At 38.5% G+C, this 21,337-nt stretch overlaps 1 protein-coding gene across 3 annotated transcripts; it reads left to right on the top strand.

Moving 5' to 3' along the window:
• The first annotated feature begins 426 nt into the window (after positions 1-426).
• Positions 427-20,099, top strand: ap1g1 (adaptor related protein complex 1 subunit gamma 1). 3 transcript variants are annotated; one of them, XM_007570457.2, is made up of 24 exons: positions 427-535; positions 5,652-5,855; positions 5,962-6,086; positions 6,348-6,489; positions 6,615-6,711; positions 8,401-8,477; positions 8,875-8,883; positions 10,241-10,336; positions 10,562-10,642; positions 10,734-10,832; positions 10,936-10,991; positions 11,094-11,207; positions 11,283-11,423; positions 11,744-11,798; positions 11,889-12,011; positions 12,136-12,225; positions 12,307-12,431; positions 13,270-13,374; positions 13,856-13,997; positions 14,207-14,333; positions 14,620-14,724; positions 14,881-15,041; positions 15,834-15,932; positions 16,067-20,099. In XM_007570457.2, the coding sequence occupies exons 2-24, from the start codon at positions 5,655-5,657 to the stop codon at positions 16,166-16,168; spliced, it is 2,472 nt and encodes an 823-aa protein (XP_007570519.1). In that variant the 5' UTR covers positions 427-535; positions 5,652-5,654; the 3' UTR covers positions 16,169-20,099. The 3 variants fall into 3 exon arrangements, with proteins under 3 accessions (XP_007570519.1, XP_016536379.1, XP_016536380.1); XM_016680893.1 differs by lacking the exon at positions 427-535 and having other exon boundaries at positions 16,067-19,134; positions 19,301-20,099; XM_016680894.1 differs by lacking the exons at positions 427-535; positions 8,875-8,883.
• The last annotated feature ends 1,238 nt before the right edge of the window (positions 20,100-21,337 follow it).

Below are 21,337 nucleotides of genomic sequence, written 5' to 3'. Positions count from 1 at the left end.
TAATATCTCAAATTTATAGCAATCATCATTTCTTAAAGTCAAGTTAAGTTTTTTTGTGTAGCACATTTCAGCAACAAGGCAGTTCAAAGTGTTTTACATGATAAAAACACAATACAATCAACAAACAAAAAGGAAGTGACACTTTACAGTGACGAAATAAGGAAAACATAGTTAATCTATGTTCCGGTTATTAATGAAAAGCAGCTATAGCCCATTTTTTTTTAGCCTTGATCACTGTTTCGGTATTTTTGCAGTTTTATGGAAGTGGTCACTTTAAACTTTAGATACATACGTTGTTTTAATTGTCATTTATTCAATTCTAAATGGCAAAATGGGAATTTTGAAGAATTGCTGTTGATTATATGCCATATCCACCTGCCGTACTCACTTCTTTGACTAACCTCTGTCAGTGTAATCCTCCGCCTGCAGTAGATGTGCTGAGGCTAGAGTAGCCACCATTTTGCATGTCTAGTGTGTTCCTCCCTCCATTGCTAATAGAGACGATTCCAGTTCTTTTCTGGCATCATTACGGCTCGTAAGTACATTTAGAAAGTACCATGTTGTCACAAATATGTGGAAGTGTCTCTACTTGTACTTAAATACGAATGCTTTTGATCGTACTTGCGATGTCAACTGACAGTTAGGCGCTGCATAGGAAGTCGCAGCCCTCAGTGCACCGGGGTTGTGCCTGTCAGCAGCTAAGTTGCTGGGCTAGGTATGTGCACTGCTGTGGTGTGACTACTGACTAAGTCATACAAGTCGTAACAACTTGAAATGGTAGGATACAGTGATTATTCTCTTGATAAGTAAGAAAAACCTTTGGTCGTCTTTTAATTTCGACGGTAACTGGTGTATTTGACAGAGAAATGTCAGGGAGCTAGCTAACGCTAAGAAGGCCTAAGCTGCATCATGTTCAGATCAGTCGGTAATTAGAGGGGGGCTTATGTGACCCCGGTCCTGTTTTCCATTCGTCTGATGTTATGCTATCAATAGAAACATTAGTTTAAGGAGACTTTTTCAGTCACGGTGACGCTGTGATGTCAAACTGATACCTTGTCCTTTCAAGTTCCCTAATATATCAGGGTTAGCTCGCTTATAGCTACTTCTTCACAGGTGTGCTTTCCTTCTGTAACTTCAGACATTGTTCCGTGTGCTTGGGAAAGACTTTTAATACCTTTTGACGACGTGTACAATAATTCACCCCCAAGCAAACGTTTCATTTGGGGAAATCCAGGAAGCTGTCGGCAGCTTTCCTAATGTGCTGACGACGTGGACGTGGATTTACTAAAGTTTTAAGAGAGGCTTTCTTGGCGTTGACGTTGTATCGATTTAATAGACTATTATCATATAGGCTTTTACTTTACACACAGTGGTCTTGTTGGTGTAAATTGGTTCATAAAGTATGTTATTATTGAGGAAGTAGGCTGGAAGTAGGAAGTGAGCTAACCACAGTGACGTTCAGCAGGTGTACATGGGTTTTTCAGGAGTGCCTCACCTCTTTTACAGTCATTTTTATCTACTTCTATGCGTAATTTAGCTACTTGCTTGTATTTTGGTTTGGGATTTTGGTTTCACTGTTTTGCAGTTACCTTTTTCTAGTTTTCTATTCCAGTTTATTCATTTTGAAAAGATGAAATCTTGCAGCTAAGCATGCCATTTTGTTGCTTTCTGAAGCAGGTGGAGGTAAATCGTAGCATAAAGCAATTGTTTTATTCTACAGTTTGATCTACAGTGGAAAATGATGTTGGAATTATGTCACGCTTGTACACAGAGTCAAGTAAAACAACCAAATTCGTGTGCAAAAATAATTAGCCGGTGATTATGCTGTAATTAGGACATGAGCTAAAGAACTTCTTTCAATGGAGTATTGATTGTTTGTCTCTGATTTAAACATAAATGCAGCCCAAAAGTAGCGTTTCATTTTGCCTACTATACACATTGTCTGTGTTTTAACTCTACAAGCTCCTGCAACTTTAGTGTAACATTTTTTTCCTGTGATTTAATTGATGCTCTCATTGGTAATGTAGCTTTTGAACGATGCATAGCAGCCTAATTGGATTTAAAGTAGACAACCACGCCTCAATCCCCAAAAGACAAAGACACCAGACCCTATGGCAACATGCAAAATAGAGACGTAGCCTCCGTGAGGAGGAGGAGAGGCTGCTTCTTCCTCAGGTTGCAGCTACATCCAGCTTTTTCCAGTGCAAATATAACTCAGCATTAACATGTTCTAACATATTGTGTTTAAAAGACAGTTTGATTGTGACTTTTGTGAACAATTATGGGATTAAATCCTTTTCCCCTCGACACAAATGACTAGAGTTGTGACTGCTGTGGAAGCCTGTGTGTGTCTGTGTAGAAGTTCGCCAGCATTAACCACACTTCTATTGTAATTTGTGTTTTTATGTATGAATTTGTTTACATTGCACCATGCTGAGCTGATCACAAAGGCTTGATCTCGTTTTCTTCTTTAAAAAAAAAAAAAAAGTAAGATGAATCATCTGTGACGTTTCATTAATTTCATTTGGTGATTTCGTATAAAGCCGTATAAATGGTGCCTGATCTCTGAGTTTATATTTGATGTGAGTCAGTAAGTCAACTCCTCTGTAGAGTTTTTTTTTTTTTTTATTGTTGCTGTCTCTACTGTGCCAACAGGAAGGTGGATTTGTTTGCAACATAAATGCACATGTTGTAGGGTTTTGCATTTGGACCTTTGGATTGCTTTGTCCCTGATAAATTTGTGTTGGTGGATCTTTCGTAACATGATCCAAAATGCCGATTTGGGTTTTGTTTTTTTAAAGTTATGAATGAAAGCGTTTAAGAAAGACGAACCTGTAGGCTTTGACGTGTCTGTTTGTGATTTTCTTGTTTTAGTGCAAACTGCTAGAAGTCTTTTATTCTCCCTGACCACCACCTCATACATTTTTTCAGAATAAGTAAACACCTTTGTCTTTCACATCCATCTGATGTTGTTTTTCCCCCTGAACTCTACTCCCTGTTTCGGTTACATGGCAATTACAGAAAATGGCAGTAATGGGTCGTTTTTTCACACAAAAAAAGAAGAAAAAATAGATGTTGATTGTAGTAAATTATATTGTTGCACTGCAAAAACATGGTACTGTAATTCAATCAGCTCCCGGCAGTAGCTGGATTTACCTTTTGTGTTGATTATAAGCACAGCAAGAGATGCTTTATCATGATTCACAGAGCCCAACAGTGAGTCCATTCAGCTCAGGTAATTTAAATGGCGTTAGAACAGACTAGCTCTCTGGCTTTATTAAAGTGTGGCCTTGGCTGCCCACCCTCTCTGTTCCTGTTTGATCAAAGTGAATTCTTAGAATAGCAGCTGCAACACACCACTTTTTTTTTTTTTTCCCCCAACAAAGGACCTTCCCTTTCCCCCCTCGGTCCGGATCCTTCTTTCTCCGTCAGCCGTTACCATAACGAACTGACCAAATCACAACTTGCAATTTAAAAATGTTGTAAGGCCGTTTCTTTTTTTTACTTTGGGTTGCAAAGTTAAAAAGTTATCCAAATCTCACTGCTTAAGGAAATTGAAACTATCAACTTGATCTGGGTGTAACACAGAAATGCTCATATTTTAGGCTTTTATTGTGGATGAATTCCTTCTGGACTTTGCGCTTCACTGCACAGGGAAGTCAGTTAAATTTGAAATTGAGATTGAATGAAGTTATGTGCTGTTTAGCTGTACATTTAGATTACTTTGTGCAACTGATGTGATGATGGCTAAGTTTTATTTTTAGAGCAGTTCTTGTGTTTGCATGACTGATATTATGCAGAGACGGATGTTTTTATTGAAAAGTAATGTTGGCATGTTTTAAAACTAAATTTCAAGTAATTTTTCTGATTATATAAATGCAACAGGATATTATGATGAAGTAAAATCGACAGTGTCGCCTGTATCTGCTGTAAAACATCTAAATTACTGTTTGAGAGTGTTCAGGCTGAAGGGAGAGATGACAAATCAAAAACTGATCGTTGTTAACTAAACCATCTCACATCTTTAGTTTGGTTTTATGATTTTACGATTCGCTCCTCATGTTTCAGTGAAAGTGTTGGCAGGCTGTTTTAAAGTCCTTCCCAGAGTCGCATGCTGTTTTAATGAAACTACCGAAATGATTTTGTGTCAGAAGTTCATCTGGTAGTTTATAGTGATTTTCTAAAGGCCCTGCGTTGTTCGTGGAAAAGCGTTGTTCCTTTTTAACAAACATCCTCTCCATTTCATGAAAGCAAAGGTAAAATCCATGCGCTCTAAAGGTAATTACCATATTTTCTTTGTGTCTTTTCTTTCATTGTGTGACTGTACTCTTTATGATAAAAGGCTTCAGTGACAAACCAAGACAGAATGTGCAAGTCAGAGGGCTGCAGTAATGATCCTTTTAGGTTGATGACACACTACTGAAAATTCTGGTTGGAAATTAAACAGCAAAGAAATCTTTAAAAAAAAATTTTAATGACAGCATACAGAAGTTGGTCTTTTTAAAGATTGTTACCTCTGCTGTCCGGCTCTCTGTGTGTGGCTCTGTGCTGGACACATGCAGGCATGATTAGCATGCTGTTGATATTCAAACGTAAGGCCCCGCGGCTCCTTCTTTTAAAGTTACGTAGGGGTGCACTGAGCTCTGGACATGCTTTCTGCACTAATTGTTTCCAACTCTATCATAGCATTTTACGTTTTACTTTTTCCAGTTTAGCTCAAATTCAGCTGCTTTTACATCAACTACACCAGTTTTGTAATCAGCTGAAGCGTGAAGGAAGCCGAAAAGTTCCTATAAATTAATATTCTGCACAGCTTTCGTTGTGACGCGAGTAGTTAGACCTGCTGTAGTGAATCTACAGGTGTTGGTCTGCTTGTTAATCACATTGACCCGAGCTGAAGTCGGACTTTTTTTATATTTTAGTGTTGCAAGGATGTGAAATGTTGTGGTTTGGGTCTTATTGACATTTTGAAGAGGATTACCATTTATCTCTAGAGCTACGCTTCCAGACTTTGAACTGATTAGAAGATTTTGGATAAACAAAGTACAGATATCTGATTTTTGTATCGCAAGTGATTTATTTTGGAACAAAGTGATTGTGCAGCTTTCACACTTTTCTCTTTGCTTCGTTTTCCCTTTGTATCTTATTTTCATTCATTTTAATGTTCGGTATTTAGTGCAAAATTTCTTTTCACGACAAAGCATGTTGACTTCATAAATATTTTAAGCTTTGTGCTTGTGTGCTCCTAGAAGCTTCTCTGTGGAGGGAATTAAATTTCACTCGTTCTTCTCGCCTGTTTCTGCTCCTAATTCTGCTGAGGAGTTCAGCGTCCTGAAACCAACACACAGTTTATGCAAGCAAAAAGTGAACCAAACACAAAATTGTTCTCACTTTGAATGAACTTCAGGCCAAGAAGATTATTTCATTCCCAAAAAATGTATGAAATTTTTGACCATTTACAACTTTGTTTGGTAGTTTTAGTGAGTAATCTTAGTTTATGCAACTCCACTTTTAATATGTACTACACACTGGGTGTTTTAGGTAATTAATGGTGGCTGTTTGCCAATTCCTAGAGGACTGATTCCTGTTTTGAGCGTGATGTGGTCTCGTGTCGGTAGGTAACACCCTTTCCGATCTTCTGTGTTCTCCAGAGAATGCCAGCTCCGATCAGACTGCGGGAGCTGATCCGGACCATCCGGACGGCACGGACCCAGGCAGAGGAGCGAGAGATGATCCAGAAAGAGTGTGCTGCTATCCGCTCGTCTTTCAGAGAGGAAGACAACACATACCGTTGCAGAAATGTGGCAAAGTTACTTTATATGCACATGTTGGGCTACCCAGCCCACTTTGGGCAGGTGGGTGTGTCTGACTAAGGGGATTAAATCTCGTTTGATTTCCAGTGAACGTGACGTTTCAGAGATGATGACCTGAGTGTGTTGTGACTCTTTGTCTTGTCTCTAGCTGGAGTGTCTGAAGCTGATTGCATCCCAAAAGTTCACTGACAAACGGATAGGTTATTTGGGAGCTATGCTTCTTCTGGACGAGAGACAGGATGTTCATTTACTAATGACAAATTGCATTAAAAAGTAAGTGAAATTCAAACTGCACACAGCTGTGTGAAGTGGTGATTTAGATGTAAACTCGGATCTTGAGTTGTTTGCTCCTGAAACACGAAACAACATCATGAGCTGTTCTCTGTTGTAGAGATTTTGCTTCTTCCTCGCTAAATCATAATCTTCCTAATGTGCTCTAACCTCATGTGGCCATCGGTATTACAATATTTAGAACGTTTCCATTTTATTCTGCTGCGTTTCCACGGCTTATGTGACTCGTTTCTTCCACACCAGTGATTTGAATCACAGCACACAGTACGTCCAAGGCCTGGCTTTGTGCACTTTAGGCTGCATGGGGTCCTCAGAAATGTGTCGTGACCTGGCGGGGGAGGTAGAGAAGCTGCTTAAAACGTCCAACTCGTACTTGAGGAAAAAGGTAAGCTTCACTTTGTTTGGTTTTTGTGCTTTCATATGTGAAAATTAGAGGTTTGCAGATGAAACGTAAAGATGAAATGGAATAAGAAACAATGCTCAACCATCTCTTATTTCAATCTTTAACAGGCAGCGCTGTGTGCAGTCCATGTCATCAGGAAGGTCCCAGAGCTCATGGAAATGTTTCTTCCAGCCACAAAAAACCTGCTGAGTGAGAAGAACCACGGTAAGTGGAAACTGAGCGTCAGGGGCCAGCTGACGGCCCCCTGGGAAATGGAGTCGTCCCACAGAAATGCAGAATCCGTCCAGTTTCCTTCGACTCACAGTGCCACATCGAGTACAACTATCTTCTTGTTGCGTCCTTTGCAGAGGACATTGGAACCTATTGACCTGCCAAACGCTTAGGTTTGTGTGCAGTCCATTGTATGGAGCACAGGGCAAATAAGATAAAATAACTCAATGTCTCTGTTGGACAGCTTTCTTTTCAATGAAATGACCATAAAATAGGACAATGGTGCATTTAGTTATTGCCACAGCTGTTTTACTCCTGGCCCTTTGAAGAGCTGTTTTTAAATGGCCACAGGTTCTCTAATGAAGATTTTGTGGCATCAGTAAGTTGACAGAAGGGGAAGGTGTGCAGTAAATGCCCCGGGGTGGGGGGCTGAACTGAAGGCAGCTACGTTGAAAGATACAACGTCTGTACTGAGCCAAGCGGCGCTGCCCACAGTTTAAGAAGCCGTACCGTTTAGCGCTGATGTTTACGCAAAACATGACCTTGTGTTGGTTCTGTTCTGCGGGCTGGACGCAAAGGATTCTGACTTTCTGCTTGAATACTGAATCGGCGATGTCGTCTTCAGCTAATTTGGTCTTTTATTTGAAATTATCGTAGTGCCAAATCTCATTTTTCCAATTGGTATATTGGAACTGCATCTTCGTCTCAAACTGTGATGTAAGCAACTTGTGCAGCAGTAATATTTAAACCATCAGCAGGGAATCACAAACTTTTTATGTTTAAAAGTGGAATTACTCTTGAAACTTGACTAATTGCTTAAACTCTAATATGTACCACTTTATTTGCTTGTAACTGTCATAGAAATGTAATTTAATGGATCAAGTCTTCTGCTCACGTCCTCATAAATTACAGTAACAAAGAAAAATATATTTCAGTAACTCAGTTAAAGTGAAACCCCTGTATAGAAGGTGAAATTTATTTGCTTGTTTATTGCTGATAGTTTTGATGATTATGCCTTGCTGCCAATAAAAATTGAATGCAGTTTCTGAGAAGTTGGAGTATTACATAATACATATAGGTTCCTTGTACTGTACAGTATATTTTCACCCCGTGGCTCTGCAGGGGAGATGAGGCACACAAGTTAAAATCACAGGTTTTGACTCGTCTGCTCAGTTTAAAGTCTGTCGTCTTGAAGATCCTCCATCGGTTCTCTGTGAGGTTTGGGTCAGGAGAGTGACACAGTGGTCATAAAGGCTGGTATTAGTATTTCTGGCAGTGCTGGAGAGGGAAGCGCTGCAAGGCTAACATCTCCTGAATATTGGTTAGTGTTTTTTATTCTTTCCATTGTATGTAAATAGTAGCATTGTGGCGGCCTTCTACTGTTTGGTGGCCGTCTCCAACTCTTGCTGCCGTGGAGGAATTATTTTGCCTTGTAAATTCAGAGATGCAACGAGTGACCTTGTGAATTACAGCAATATTATGATGTTGCTCTTTGTGCTGCAGTGTAAAATGACAGAGACAGACTTTCACAGGTGCAGCCAATAAAGCTAGTTAGGACTATGAAAGTGATTACAACTGGTGCAACGCATTTACTGCGGTAAATGCATTTTAATCACAAATATTAATGAGCAATTTGTAGCTTTGCACGTAAATGAAAATCACCTGCCTCTCCTGTCCTCTCAGGTGTTCTGCATACATCTGTCGTCCTCCTCACCGAGATGTGTGAAAGAAGTCCTGATATGCTGGCCCACTTCAGAAAGGTACGGACTGTCTCGCACACAAAAAAAAAAAAGTCAAGCAACTACTGGCACATTTGTCTGAAACTCATGTCACATTTCATTCTCCTTCAGTTGCACATTTTATTTTTCAGCACTTAGATCGGTAGATATGTTAAACCAGATTATGATACGGGTCTTCTCCTAGTTTCAGATAATCTTTAATCTCCTCTCACTGTCTTTCCCCCCTGTTGTTTCTCGACTGCTGCTGTTCCTCTCCTATACGAGTGTAACAAACTAGGCCGCCGCGTCTCATGCTCATAATTCTGAACATTATCTGAAGCTCTCTGAAAGTGAATGATTTTTCCAGTTTCCCCTCCCTAACATCTACTTCATATTTTTTCTGTCATTTGTCTTTGTTACAATTCCTGCATTGTGTTAGAATGAGAAGGTAAGAGTACATTCTGATCTCATAGCTGGTGCATGCTGTTAATAGTCATCACTCCTCACGGTCACCTCACACGTACCCAGATTTGTGTTCAGTAATGTCATGTCTTGTTTTCAGTTAGAATTTTGGTTTCTTTATATTGTACGGTGATCATTACTATGTCAGTGTTTTTTAAATATTATACAAAACTGTCTTTGCTCCATTCGTCAGAAACATTTCCCACTATTTTTAATGTGCAACTCGTTTAATCACAGACTTGAGGGAAATTGGCGGTTTATGGTCGATAGCCACAAGTCGCATTATGTAGTGGTAGTTGCATTAACCCTGTATGCAGACATATAAATGGGATGTAATTTTATATCTGCCCAAATTGTAAAGTGTTCTTGTCAGATTTGTGCAACATTTTTATTTACATTCTATAAGCCCGGTCTGGTATTTGCTTGCACATTTTTATCTAAAAGGCTTATGTGTTTCTTTCTTTTTGGTTTAAGACTACAAAGACCTGAAATATCATTTTATCTGATTTGTTTTTTTATGCCAAACTGCTCCACTGCAAATGTTTTAGAAATTACCAACACCGAAAACCCCTTTTCATTTGTTTTCCAATGTTTAATAAGTAGTTTTTGCACATTTCTTAAAGTGTAAAAAAGCTAACTTTAATAGTCAAATACTTGAACCCAACATTTTTTTACTGTTGGAGCCTAAATTTGATATTTTGCTCCTTTGACAATTTGTATCCATTCCTTGCCATTTTTCTTCCAACCTAGTTCCATTTTGTATCCTTATTAAATATTAGCAGATTTTTCTATTTAGTTGGGCATTTTTTATTAAATCCTGGAGTTAAATAATCATTGAAAGTGCAAATCTCACTTGTAATTAAATCAGATGCATTTTATATTATGAAAACTTTCATTTCCCCTCATTGATTATGGTTCTTATGACGGTATGGATCCGTTTTCCGTTATGTGATCAAACTAAAATGACGATATCCTGCTGCTAGATATTAATGTCTAGATTCTCAACATTACATTTCCTTCAAGAACACTGAGAGTTTAGATAATTATTTTACATATTTTGGTTTTCCAAGAGGCTGCTCCCTTTGAAACGACCAGTTCCCTTTAATTTCACATCCCTACACTTTAGATTTTTGCACAAATGTTTTAATACATTTTCTTCACCATAGTTAACGGAAACTCCAACACTGTTTCACTCCCCACATTTGAATATTTGTCACTTTATTTTTAATAAGTTAGTTTATAAACATTGTTCAGGTGTAAGTCTGGGATCTGTGCATAATATTGTGACCTCTCCTCTTTTTATTTCTTCTGTTGTTGGTATTTGTTTTGTTTTGTTTTTATAGCTGGTTCCACAGTTGGTGAGAATCCTCAAGAACCTAATAATGTCTGGATATTCTCCTGAACATGATGTGTCGGGCATAAGCGACCCTTTCCTGCAGGCAAGTCTTCATTGTTAAAACCGCAGTTTGACTCAACTTTTATCTTGGTTTGAACATGTAAATAGAAATGAGTTTTCAGCACTTCTGTATTTAATTTATACACACAGAAAACACCTTTTGTTGTAATTGAATAAGCCACTAAGATCTGAACCGGTTCTGACATGTAGTTATCGAGCTCAGAGAAGTGAGTTACTGTTATTACAGGATGTGTTTTTTTTTCCTTAGGTGCGGATATTGAGACTACTGAGAATTTTAGGCAAGAGTGATGACGACTCCAGTGAAGCAATGAATGACATTCTCGCACAGGTTAGAATGCAAAGTATTAAATGCATTGATATATTTAGTCATTTTAAAGGAGCATTGCTTAAAGTGTGGCTCACCAACGGTTGTTTTGCAGGTTGCGACAAACACAGAGACAAGTAAAAATGTAGGTAATGCAATCCTGTATGAGACTGTACTGACCATAATGGACATCAAGTCTGAAAGTGGACTGAGGGTGAGGGACTTTTAAAAAATTTTGTTTTTTGCTTTAAGGCAAACCTCTAGAATTTCTTTTTGATTTCATTCTTCTAAATACTTGTTTTTTTTCTTCCTTTCAGGTTTTGGCCATTAACATACTAGGTCGCTTCCTTCTTAACAATGACAAAAATATAAGGTAATTACTTCATTTACCAATCTTGATCTTTGATGAATGGATTAAATAAAGATGGAGTTAAATCCCAGTTATTCCATTTCATTGAAAACTCCCTTGTTCCAGATATGTGGCGTTGACATCTCTACTAAAGACGGTACAAACGGATCACAATGCGGTGCAGAGGCATCGGAGCACCATTGTGGATTGTTTAAAAGATCTGGACGTCTCCATTAAGAGGTCACATCTCGCTTTTCTTCGACTTCTTTTCCGCTCGCCGCCTTGTTTTTGACACGATCCTCTGTTTCGGTGCAGACGTGCGATGGAGCTGAGTTTTGCCCTCGTGAACGGCAACAACATCAGAGGCATGATGAAGGAGCTGCTCTACTTCCTGGACTCCTGTGACCCAGAATTCAAGGCAGACTGTGCATCAGGAGTGTTTCTAGCTGCTGAGAAGTAAGGCCAAACATTCTCCATGCACTCGGATACTTTAGAATGATTTTAATGTCTCATTCCCTCCTGGGCTGGGTCATTTCAGGCATTTTTTTTTTTTTTGAAGCATTACAGAATGAAGTCACTATATGTTACCCCATCTGTAAAATTTCCACATCCTAGAAATATGGAATGCTGTATGATGATAAAATGAGTGATCCATCGTCTGACAGATTTTGCTGATACCGTTTGTTTTCTGACAGCATTTGTTTTCTTGCGTCCACAGTGTTGGATAACTTTTTTTCCATTTATTTGACAAATCTTTTCATTCTTTTGCTTCACAGATATGCTCCTTCGAAAAGATGGCACATAGACACCATTATGAGAGTACTGACAACGGTGTGTGTATGCTACAGAAACTTTCCAATCCTTAAAGTCATGGCTGCAAGCAGTCTGGTTTGAGTTTGTCTTTGCGTCACCGTTTTGTAGGCAGGGAGCTACGTGCGAGACGACTCCGTTCCCAACCTGATCCAGCTCATCACAAACTCCGTGGAGATGCACGCGTATACGGTTCAGAGACTTTACAAAGCATTGCTGGACGACATTTCACAGGTCAGAGACACTCCGGTTTGATCTACGATTAAGCGTACGCCGTGAACGTAATTGATATTTTACATTTTCAGACCATGTTAAGTATCCAGAATAAACTTTGTGGCGTTTTCCGTCTGTCTTCCAGCAACCTCTTGTGCAGGTTGCGTCGTGGTGCATAGGAGAATACGGAGACCTCCTGGTGTCAGGGCAGTGTGAGGAAGAGGAGCCCATCCAGGTATTTTTGGAGAAATCCTGACTAGACATGAAACAAGTCCTGTTTGAATCACTACACTGGTGAACCTTGTGGTTTCCTCAGGTGACTGAGGACGAAGTTCTGGATGTATTGGAAGGTCTTCTGGTGTCCAATCTGTCCACGCCCGTGACCCGCGGCTATTCCCTCACCGCCATCATGAAGCTGTCGACTCGTTTCAGCAGCGTGAAGTGAGTGAATGTTTCCCTCCTTTGTTGTTCTGCATTTATTTTCCTGACAGTATCAGTTTTTCTGAAACAGTTTTATGATATTTTATTACAGTCGGCTTCCATATTGTAATTTTATACATTATCTAAAAATATTTACTATTGGCTTTGCTGGATGGAGTCAACCATGACTCACAGGGACAGATGACTTTGTCTCACATGATTTATTTTGTCAAACAGATGTTTGAGATTAGCTGTAATATTGAAGCCATATCCACTGCAACTTTTAAGGAGCTTTTTTGATCATCTTGATTTTAGATCATTGTAAAAACAACAACAACAAAAAAACAAAACGAATAACACATGAACAAAGTTGTGGCCAGATTGCTGTAGGTCAAGAGTAGTTACTTAAACAAAATAAATTTTCCATATTAAATTTCTAAATTGGAGCTTTCTGCTTATTCATGTTGCAGTAACCAAAAACACAGCAGAATAATTTATCTTTCATAAAGATATGAACATTGTATTCATGAGAAGATGTGAAATTTTATTGGGGGAAAATGTGCAGTCTGCTAGAAATGATTTCAGTTAAAATTAAAGTCAGAATTCTTTTCTTTTTTTTTTCTTTTTTTTTGCCCTAATCTTCTTCTGTAGTTTAGACCACAAACGCTTACAGGATCATTTTTTGTTTTGCCCATATCACTTTGGAGTCATGGCTAATTAATGATTAAGTAGCACTTTAAGCTTTGGCTGCAATTTGGCTTTAATTATTACGCTTTTTTTTTTCTTTTCTTTTTTTTTTGCTTCCTTCTGTGTGACATTTTAATAATAATAAAAAAAAAACTTCTGTTTGTGTTTTTAGCCGAATCAAAAAGGTGGTTTCAATATACGGGAGTAGCATTGATGTGGAGCTTCAGCAGAGAGCCGTGGAGTACAACGCACTTTTCAAGAAATACGACCACATGAGGTGAAGCTTCCTAATGTCTAACAAAATGAAAATGTAGAACATCCATATTCAGGGTTTCTGAAGATTTGGAGTTCTGTATTTGTTCATTTCAATTTAAGGCTGTAAAATTTTACATGCTTATATATTTTTTTTATACTAGGTAGGTATTAAATTATGTTGTGTCTGAGATTTGCAGCATCATTCGTTTGCTTTGTGATTTATAGCTTTTGTTTTAAAATTGTATGTTCAGGAAAATAAAATCTAAATATATTTTTTACATCATGTCCATTACCTTTGCACTGAAAAGTATACATTTTAAAATGTTTGCCTTGAAAAGGAATGTTGTAACAAAAGTCTTATATACATGTTATTGATAATTATGAAGCTTATGAAATACTGCAGGAAAGTTTTGAAATCTGATGTAAAAACATTACAGTCAGGTGAAAATCACAAATTAAAGACGGCAAAGGTAGATTGAGCAGATATATATATTCCTTTATAGACCAGCTCTTCTTGAACGTATGCCCATCATGGAGAAGACGGCCTCTAACGGTCCCACAGAAATCGTACAGACAAACGGAGAGACTGAGCCATCTACGGTGGAGGCAAAACATCCACCGCCTGTTACCCAACCAACAAACCAAGTGAGAAAAATTTCAAAGAATATTTATTGTTAATATGCAAGTTAAACACCTAAATCATTGCTGACAGCCTTTGACTTTATAAGTTTTTTGTTTTTTTTTTACTAAAGTTTTCAACTGAAACTGTTTTAATTTGTCTCATAGTGTTATTATTTAATCTACTAAATGATTACATGTATTGAGCAAGTCTCCATGTTGTCTTTACTCTGTAGGCTAATGATTTGTTAGACCTGCTGGGTGGAAATGATGTGGTGCCGGTAATCCAGACTACGATTCCCACAAAGCCTGCCTCAGCTGGAGGAGAGCTGCTTGACCTCCTGGGTGACCTCTCCCTAAGTGGTACGACGCTCACCTTAAAGCGCTCTCTTAACCTGTTTAAAGGAAAAATCAACGACTTGGTGTAAATTTTTGGTTTAGTTATCAGTGTTAACTTGATCTTAAGATTCTTCTGGATCTGACTTAACCTCAAGCAAATTTTTTTACTCTGTATAATAAATCTCTCTGCTGTAGTGGACATTTGTAAAGATTCAACTTGGACATTGGTTAAAAAAAAAAAAGACTCATCTATGAAAGAATATTTTCTAAAACATCTAGAAAAGCATATTTGATTTTGTTACTTCCTCAGGCGGTCCGGCGCCTGCACCCGCTCCCTCAGTGCCCACTTCCCAGCCGCCTTTCCTGCTGGACGGCCTCACTTCACAACCCCTGTTCAATGACATTGCAGCTGCAGGTAGGAGTGTGTTCCTCCTCTAAGCTACACATAAGCTGTAGTTTTTCAAAGAAATCTGCTTATTATGAGGCTTTAGTTGGCATTTTCGGTGAGATTTTTACTGCATTGACAACTCTGATCTTATTGTGAAATGATTTCCACGAATCTCCTGCTTAGGTATTCCTTCCATGACTGCATACAACAAGAATGGTCTAAAAATAGACTTCACATTTGAGAGAGCTAACCCTAACCCAAACATCGCAGTCATCACCATCCACGCCACCAACTCAACAGAGGCTGAAATGACCGACTTTGTTTTTCAGGCTGCAGTACCAAAGGTAATCAAACAACAATCCTCTACATGACAGACGTCTCACTCGTTTACGGTGTTCTTTTTTTTTAATGTTTAATTTGTTCCCAAAGATAACAAGCTATTTTACACAAGTTTATGTTTTGAAATCCTAAATTTGACTGAAAATGAAGATTTATGACAAATTCTAATTGTTCGGCTGCTACATCTATGACATACAAAATAATAAAAAGTCTTATAAACAGCTTAGCAAAACTAAAAAACTATTTTTTTTTAAATTTTTTGGTGTGTTTAAAAGCATTGCCTGAATATTCTGCATGCAAATCGGGTTGGACAAAGCTGACCAATGAGTGGACATGAGCATAGTTTGCATTTGCAAAACTGTCTCAGATACACACACACACACACACACACACATCCAGTCAACAGTGAAGGAAAGCAGTTGTGACTGCTGAAAAGGTTAAAAAATAAATAAATAAAAATTATGTTTTAACTAAAATAAATGGATGTTAATTAATTATTAGTGTTAGCATTACAAGTATTGGACTTTTACCCTGGGTCTTATATCACAAGCTTTTTTTTTATGTTTTTGCAGCATTTTAATAAAACTTATATTTATATTTGTTCTTAAAATGATGAGGAAATTGTTGGGGTTCTGTGGAACATACAGTAAATGTTCCTAAATTTGCCTGCATTTTTAAAACGTAAGTCATTTGACCTCGACACCCATCTATTAGAAATGAATTAAACTTGTCATTTTAAAGCGTTTTTTTTCCCCCATGTGCGTTATTGTTTCATCTGAAATTGTTGTTTTCGTCAGACATTCCAGCTGCAGCTCCTTTCCCCCAGCAGTAACCTCGTCCCAGCTCTCAACCAGGGAACCGTCACACAGGTCATCAGAGTTCTCAACCCACAGAAGGTGAGATTCTTTTCAAATATTCTCTTTATCCTTTAGCTTCATAGCAGTACATCCATATTTACAACTTCCATGATTTTTCTTTTTTTTTGTTTTGTTTTTTTACTGTTTTTACAATCAAAACCTTAAAATTTCAGCAACAACTACGAATGAGGATCAAACTAACCTACACCCACAAAGGCTCGGCCGTGCAGGACCTGGCAGAGGTTAATAACTTCCCCCCGCAGTCGTGGCAGTGATGACCGGCTCCTGCTGCCCCCAAAAAGCCCCACCAAGGGAACTATGAAAACCTTTTTTTTTTTTTCTTTTCCCCTCCTCCCACACGTTCTTCACCTCCCACCCTTTCTTCCAACGGACCGCCCTGTGACATCACTGCAGACCGCTGCTCTCGAGTTGCGTGGGAAGCAGCAGAGCATCAGGAGGATAGAGGAGATGTTACGAAGACCCTGTTGGCATTGCAAGAGTAATTGGGGAAAAAAAAAAACATATCAATCGTTGAACTTTCTCTTTCCACTCTTAATTGATCTCTTAGTATGCTGATGTATTTTTCTCACACCCCTCCATCACCACACCCAGAAGGATTCATGCGCACCGTCCACTGTGGCACACTTTACCTCTGAAAAAGTGTTGCCCCCTTTGGGCTCTTTCTTTCTTTTTTCTTTTTTTTTCTTTTTTTTTTAATAATCCTAAAATGCAGTTTGAGGCATTTGCTCCCTTGATCGGTAGGATTGGCTTTGCTTTCATGAACCGTCATTCCTATGATGGCAGCAGGAAAAACTTTGAAAACTTTTTCTTTCTCCACACTCTCAACAATATAACTTCAGAGTTGTATTCATTCTGAATTACATTAATTTGCTAAATGCATGTGTGCTGGGGTCACAATCACATCTGGACTTTAAGCTCCGAGGTGGCGGGCGGGGGGATTTTCTGATTCTGTTTGTAAACCGCTTTGTCCAACTCTGTGGCTGGTTTCAGAACATTTCACCTCACCCAACACCTCATCCGTAGGGAATCGACAGCTTGTAGATCTGTACAGAACAGTAAGTTTGATGTACTGCAGTGAATACGTTGTCGCTCTGAAGCTTACCCGAAAACGAGCTGCGTTTGTGTTAGAGAGAGATCTGCATTTTAAACTTTTCCTGCATCTGCATCATCAGTCGGGACTGCATTTTGACTTCTGTTTCTGATTTGTTTAACCTGATTGAACTTGGTCACCATGCTCACACATGTAAATGAAGCTTGTCATGAATGTAGTAACTTGCACTGAATGCTTTTTTTTACCCCCCTCTCTTAATTCTTCTTTCCAAGTCTTTTTTTTTTTTTTTGGTCGGGGATGCTCATCTTTTCGGCACTGATTTTGTGAGAGTTTGTTTTGTTTCTGCAGTAATTATGCCTGTTATCAAAGTGATGTGCCTTTCTGACTTTAGCTGGGTAAAAAGAAAAAGAAAGTGAGCATCGTCTGTCGCTCGTGATGGATTTGAACTAAAATACCACTAAGCTGAGCAACAATTTTTGGTCCAGGAATTTGTAAGTTACATTAAAATATTTCAAATTATATCTTGGTTTTCTCAGATTTCTAATTAAAACGAGAGTCGATAATATTTAAATCCTATAATTAAAGCAAAGTTAATGGCAGCTAATGTGTGCAAACGTTGACAAGCTGGCATCGGCTATTTTCCATATCCTCCCCAAAATCCATCAAGCAACAGAGACTGAATTATTAGTCGGAGCAAAGGAAACTTTTTTCTTTTTTTTGGAAGCCATCTTCACTCGCGTCAGAAGCATGCCATCATCGGGGATAGGAACCTTAATACCTCACTCTGTTTTCTTTCTGTTAACGTTAGTGGCAGGACGTCGGCAGCTTTTGTTTAGTCGCCAAATGCAACGGAGGGTTGGGGAGCGTCTGCATGAAGAAAACTAACAGCAGTCTGTGCATCTCATTACTGAACTCACAGCCTCACTATGACCCGCCGATATAACTCCTCTCACTATGCTTCACTCATCTTTTAACTTCTGTGACCAAATCAGAGATATACTACTAGCTTTGGAAATATTTTTGAGCTCATGATATGTGTATATGGAGAAATCTTTTTTTTTTTTTTTCTGCTGAACATTTTTCTTCTGTTTGTTGATGAATGCTATATTGGCTTTTTTTCTGTACATACTGAGGGCTTTTACAGATGTTTGTCTATTGTACTATCTTTCATCCTTTTTTTAGATATCATTTTCTAAACAAAATTCCAGCTACTCACAATGTACATTGTCTAAATAGATTTAGTCGGTCTATAACGAGACAAGTATGTATCATCACTCATTCATTGTAAAAGATTTATGATCTGCCTGTACATTGTATATAGTTGTAAAACAAAAAAAAACCACTGATCAGATTAAATAAAATCCACATAAAAGATTAGTTGGAAAGTATAATTGTATGCATATATGTACAAAAGTAATCTTAAGAGGATGCAATGGAGCTTCATTTGGTTTCATGTTGAGTCCTGATTGGACGTCACCCCCTGGCGTTGTTGGGTCTCTGAAAGGTGTGATTCTAACGTGGCTTTAACACACACGCGCACACACACACACACACACACACACACACACTCTGAATGATGCACTGTACTACTGAGGAGCAGCGACTTGAGTTTTGCTCCCCGCCCCGCGAACACCTCTCGCATCCACGGCCTCTTGCAGAGCAGCTCCGTTGCCAAGACGCATCTTTCGTTTGGCCTTACGTGCTCTCTTGATCTTCTCTTCAACCTGCTGTTTGTTTTTGTGAAGCCCGTTTTTGTTTTGGTTTGTTAACTCGCTCGCTCTCTCTCTCTCTCCATCCAAAAGCAAGGACACTATGACTGCCATGCCTGCATTGTTTTTCTCCCCCTTTTTTTTTTTTTTTTAAAGTTCCCTTTATGGTAAACTGGTTTGCTTTTAACCTGCATGGTTTGACTGTCATTTACAATCCAAAATGATGCTGTAAAATCCATGTGGAAGCTCAACATTTTTATAATGTAAATCAGTACAATGTTCTATTTCTTTTAGAGCTTTTTTTTTATAGTTTTATTTAATCTGCTTCTGTTTAATGGAGGCAAACCAGATGAAGCATGTGCTGCAAGGTAGTGAACACAAGGGGGAGCTGTGCAGAATGGAAGGCTGGCAGAGTGAGAGGACGTTTCATACACCTATTCCTGTGTGTGTGTGTGTGTGTGTGTGTGTGTGTGTGTGGTCTTATTCAAGCTGTATGTTAATCACGCCTGATTAGTTCTTTCTATGAAGCTGTTGACATTTTACAAATGGAAGTGAGCCCAACATTAAAGCTATGGATACTATAACTGAGGAGGAAGGAAATGAGCACCTGTGGGTGGCGTGGTCAGATCTGTGTGTGTGAAGAAAATCATCTTTGAGAGAGCGCGACGGTGTGCTATCTGTCTTTTATCCGCATAGGACGTAATTCTTTTGGCTGCAATTTCAACTCGGCTTCTGAGCTGCATGTGAAGAACTGTAAATAAGGTCGTTTCTACTCTTGACGTGAAACCTCTTTTGCAAATGCAAGAAAAGTTTAAATGTTCAAATCTGTCACGCTCCCGTTGAGGGGCAGCACGACTGTGCAATTAGAAATCGTTCATCATGAGCTTACAACCTGGATACTGTTTTATTTTTTTGTTGTTGCTTTGTTTCATTTTAGGGGCAAAGAAAATGCAAATCCATCATCTGGATCTCTTGTGTTTTCCTTTATTTTTCCTTCCTTTGCTGGGATGAAGTCGTTTTGTAAAGGGCTTGAAAGGGCATGTAAATGCACATCCTGGTCCTTTTCTATTTGTTTTTAAAAAGAGGGGGAAAAAAACTGATTTCACTTTGCTCTGAAAACATGACCTGTGACTCCCTTCCCTCATCTCAGCGACCCGACCAGCCCGAAAACGTCTAAAAGCGAATCAGATTTAAATTAATTTTGTGTGTTTTTTGTTGGTGGGGAGGGGAGCGGCGTGAGATTCCCCGTTTTCCAGTTCCATGGCTTCGAGGAGAGTGTGAATGTCGGACTGAAAATATGAAATAATCTTTAAAGATGAGAAGTTGTAAACTATTAAATGGATTATTTTCAATTTATGCTGTGTATTCTTGTCTTTGGGTTGGAGATGATGATCAAGCGAATAAAAAAAGTGAAATAAAAATCAAGTTGAAGTATGGAAATCTGTGCCGTGTGTCTGCTCTGCCAAACAAAAGTTGAGTTTTTAACCTAAAGGGAAAAAAGTTTGTACCACTTGTGGATTTTCTTTTCCTGAGTGAAGTGCATTAATCAGTTGCTTTTGTTTCTACTCATTCAAGTCAATTTGCCAGAACAGGAAGTTTAAATTTGAATCACTGATTTTTACATGTACAAAATGCAACATGTATTAATCACCCCTGTTTAAAGGTTGATAATAAGCCTTGAAGTAAATGCATAAAATCTTTACCATTAAATGTATTGAGAACCACTGTTCTCTGCTCGCCCCTCAGGTTTTTCTGTGAGATCTACATCCAGAGATATAGATGAACATAGAAAAAGGTTGATTGTGTTTCAATCTTGTTAATTTGGCTGCCATTTAAGATTATCCAGTTTTGGGGCGTGGGAGGCGAGGAAGTCAGTTGATTTTTTTTCTTTTAAAGTGAGTTTGTGATGCAACTGGACTTGCAAAAAAAAGTAATAATAAAAAAAATACCACAAACGGTGTACACAAACTACTCGGATACGTTGGGTTTCAGTCCAAAGCCGTATCTGAAAAAAACAGTACCGTTAGACATTGAAATGCGTCTTACCGAGGGGATCCCGACTGTAAATAACTTTGTTGATGCATGTATGTAATTGATTTTTTGTTTGTTTTGTTGTTTGATGTTTTGATTTAAAGAGGGTTTTGGAGGGGTTAAGGTTGCTAGGCGATATACCCGGGCTTCTAGCGGTAACTGTCTGTTGGCTGTTTTGGAGATAGTGCAGAGAGCGAGCATACGAGTCACAGTTGAGTGGAGATAACTAAGAAATAGTTCAACTAGGGTCCAGGCAATCAATTAACTAGCGCTTGGTTGATGAGGGAACAAGGTGGGTGTTTTGACGAGAGTATTGTATTTGTTGAACGTGATGTTTGTTTCAATATGAAATGGTGTTACTATTTGATTAACTGTCGAACAGTTGAAACAGTTAGAATACATTTTAGTTAATTTGTAATATATAAATGTTAGTTAATTAAATACATGTATTGTAAATGGAATGTTATTACATAAAGTAAATCTTCTAGGTTAAGGAAAAAAGTTAGAACCACTAAGAATTACTAATGGTGTTTTATTTGTATGTTTATAGCTCTTACGGTGTGTTCATGTGTAAAGGCTGTTAAAATAAAGAAACGTGAACCATCAGTTATAGAGACCATCTTTTCGACCGG

The sequence above is a fragment of the Poecilia formosa genome, unplaced genomic scaffold, assembly GCF_000485575.1.
Source record: "Poecilia formosa unplaced genomic scaffold, Poecilia_formosa-5.1.2 Scaffold261, whole genome shotgun sequence".
Lineage (NCBI taxonomy): Eukaryota > Metazoa > Chordata > Actinopteri > Cyprinodontiformes > Poeciliidae > Poecilia > Poecilia formosa.
Note: the sequence above shows the minus strand (reverse complement) of the source record. Positions and strands in the feature narration are given on the sequence as shown.

Bases quoted from the DNA above. Each gene is read 5' to 3' on its own strand.
- ap1g1 (XM_007570457.2), top strand. From the start codon at position 5,655: ATGCCAGCTCCGATCAGACTGCGGGAGCTGATCCGGACCATCCGGACG. The intron at 10,337-10,561 runs GCAAGTCTTCAT...TTTTTTCCTTAG, and splicing joins TAAGCGACCCTTTCCTGCAG to GTGCGGATATTGAGACTACT. The intron at 10,833-10,935 runs GTGAGGGACTTT...TCTTCCTTTCAG, and splicing joins AGTCTGAAAGTGGACTGAGG to GTTTTGGCCATTAACATACT.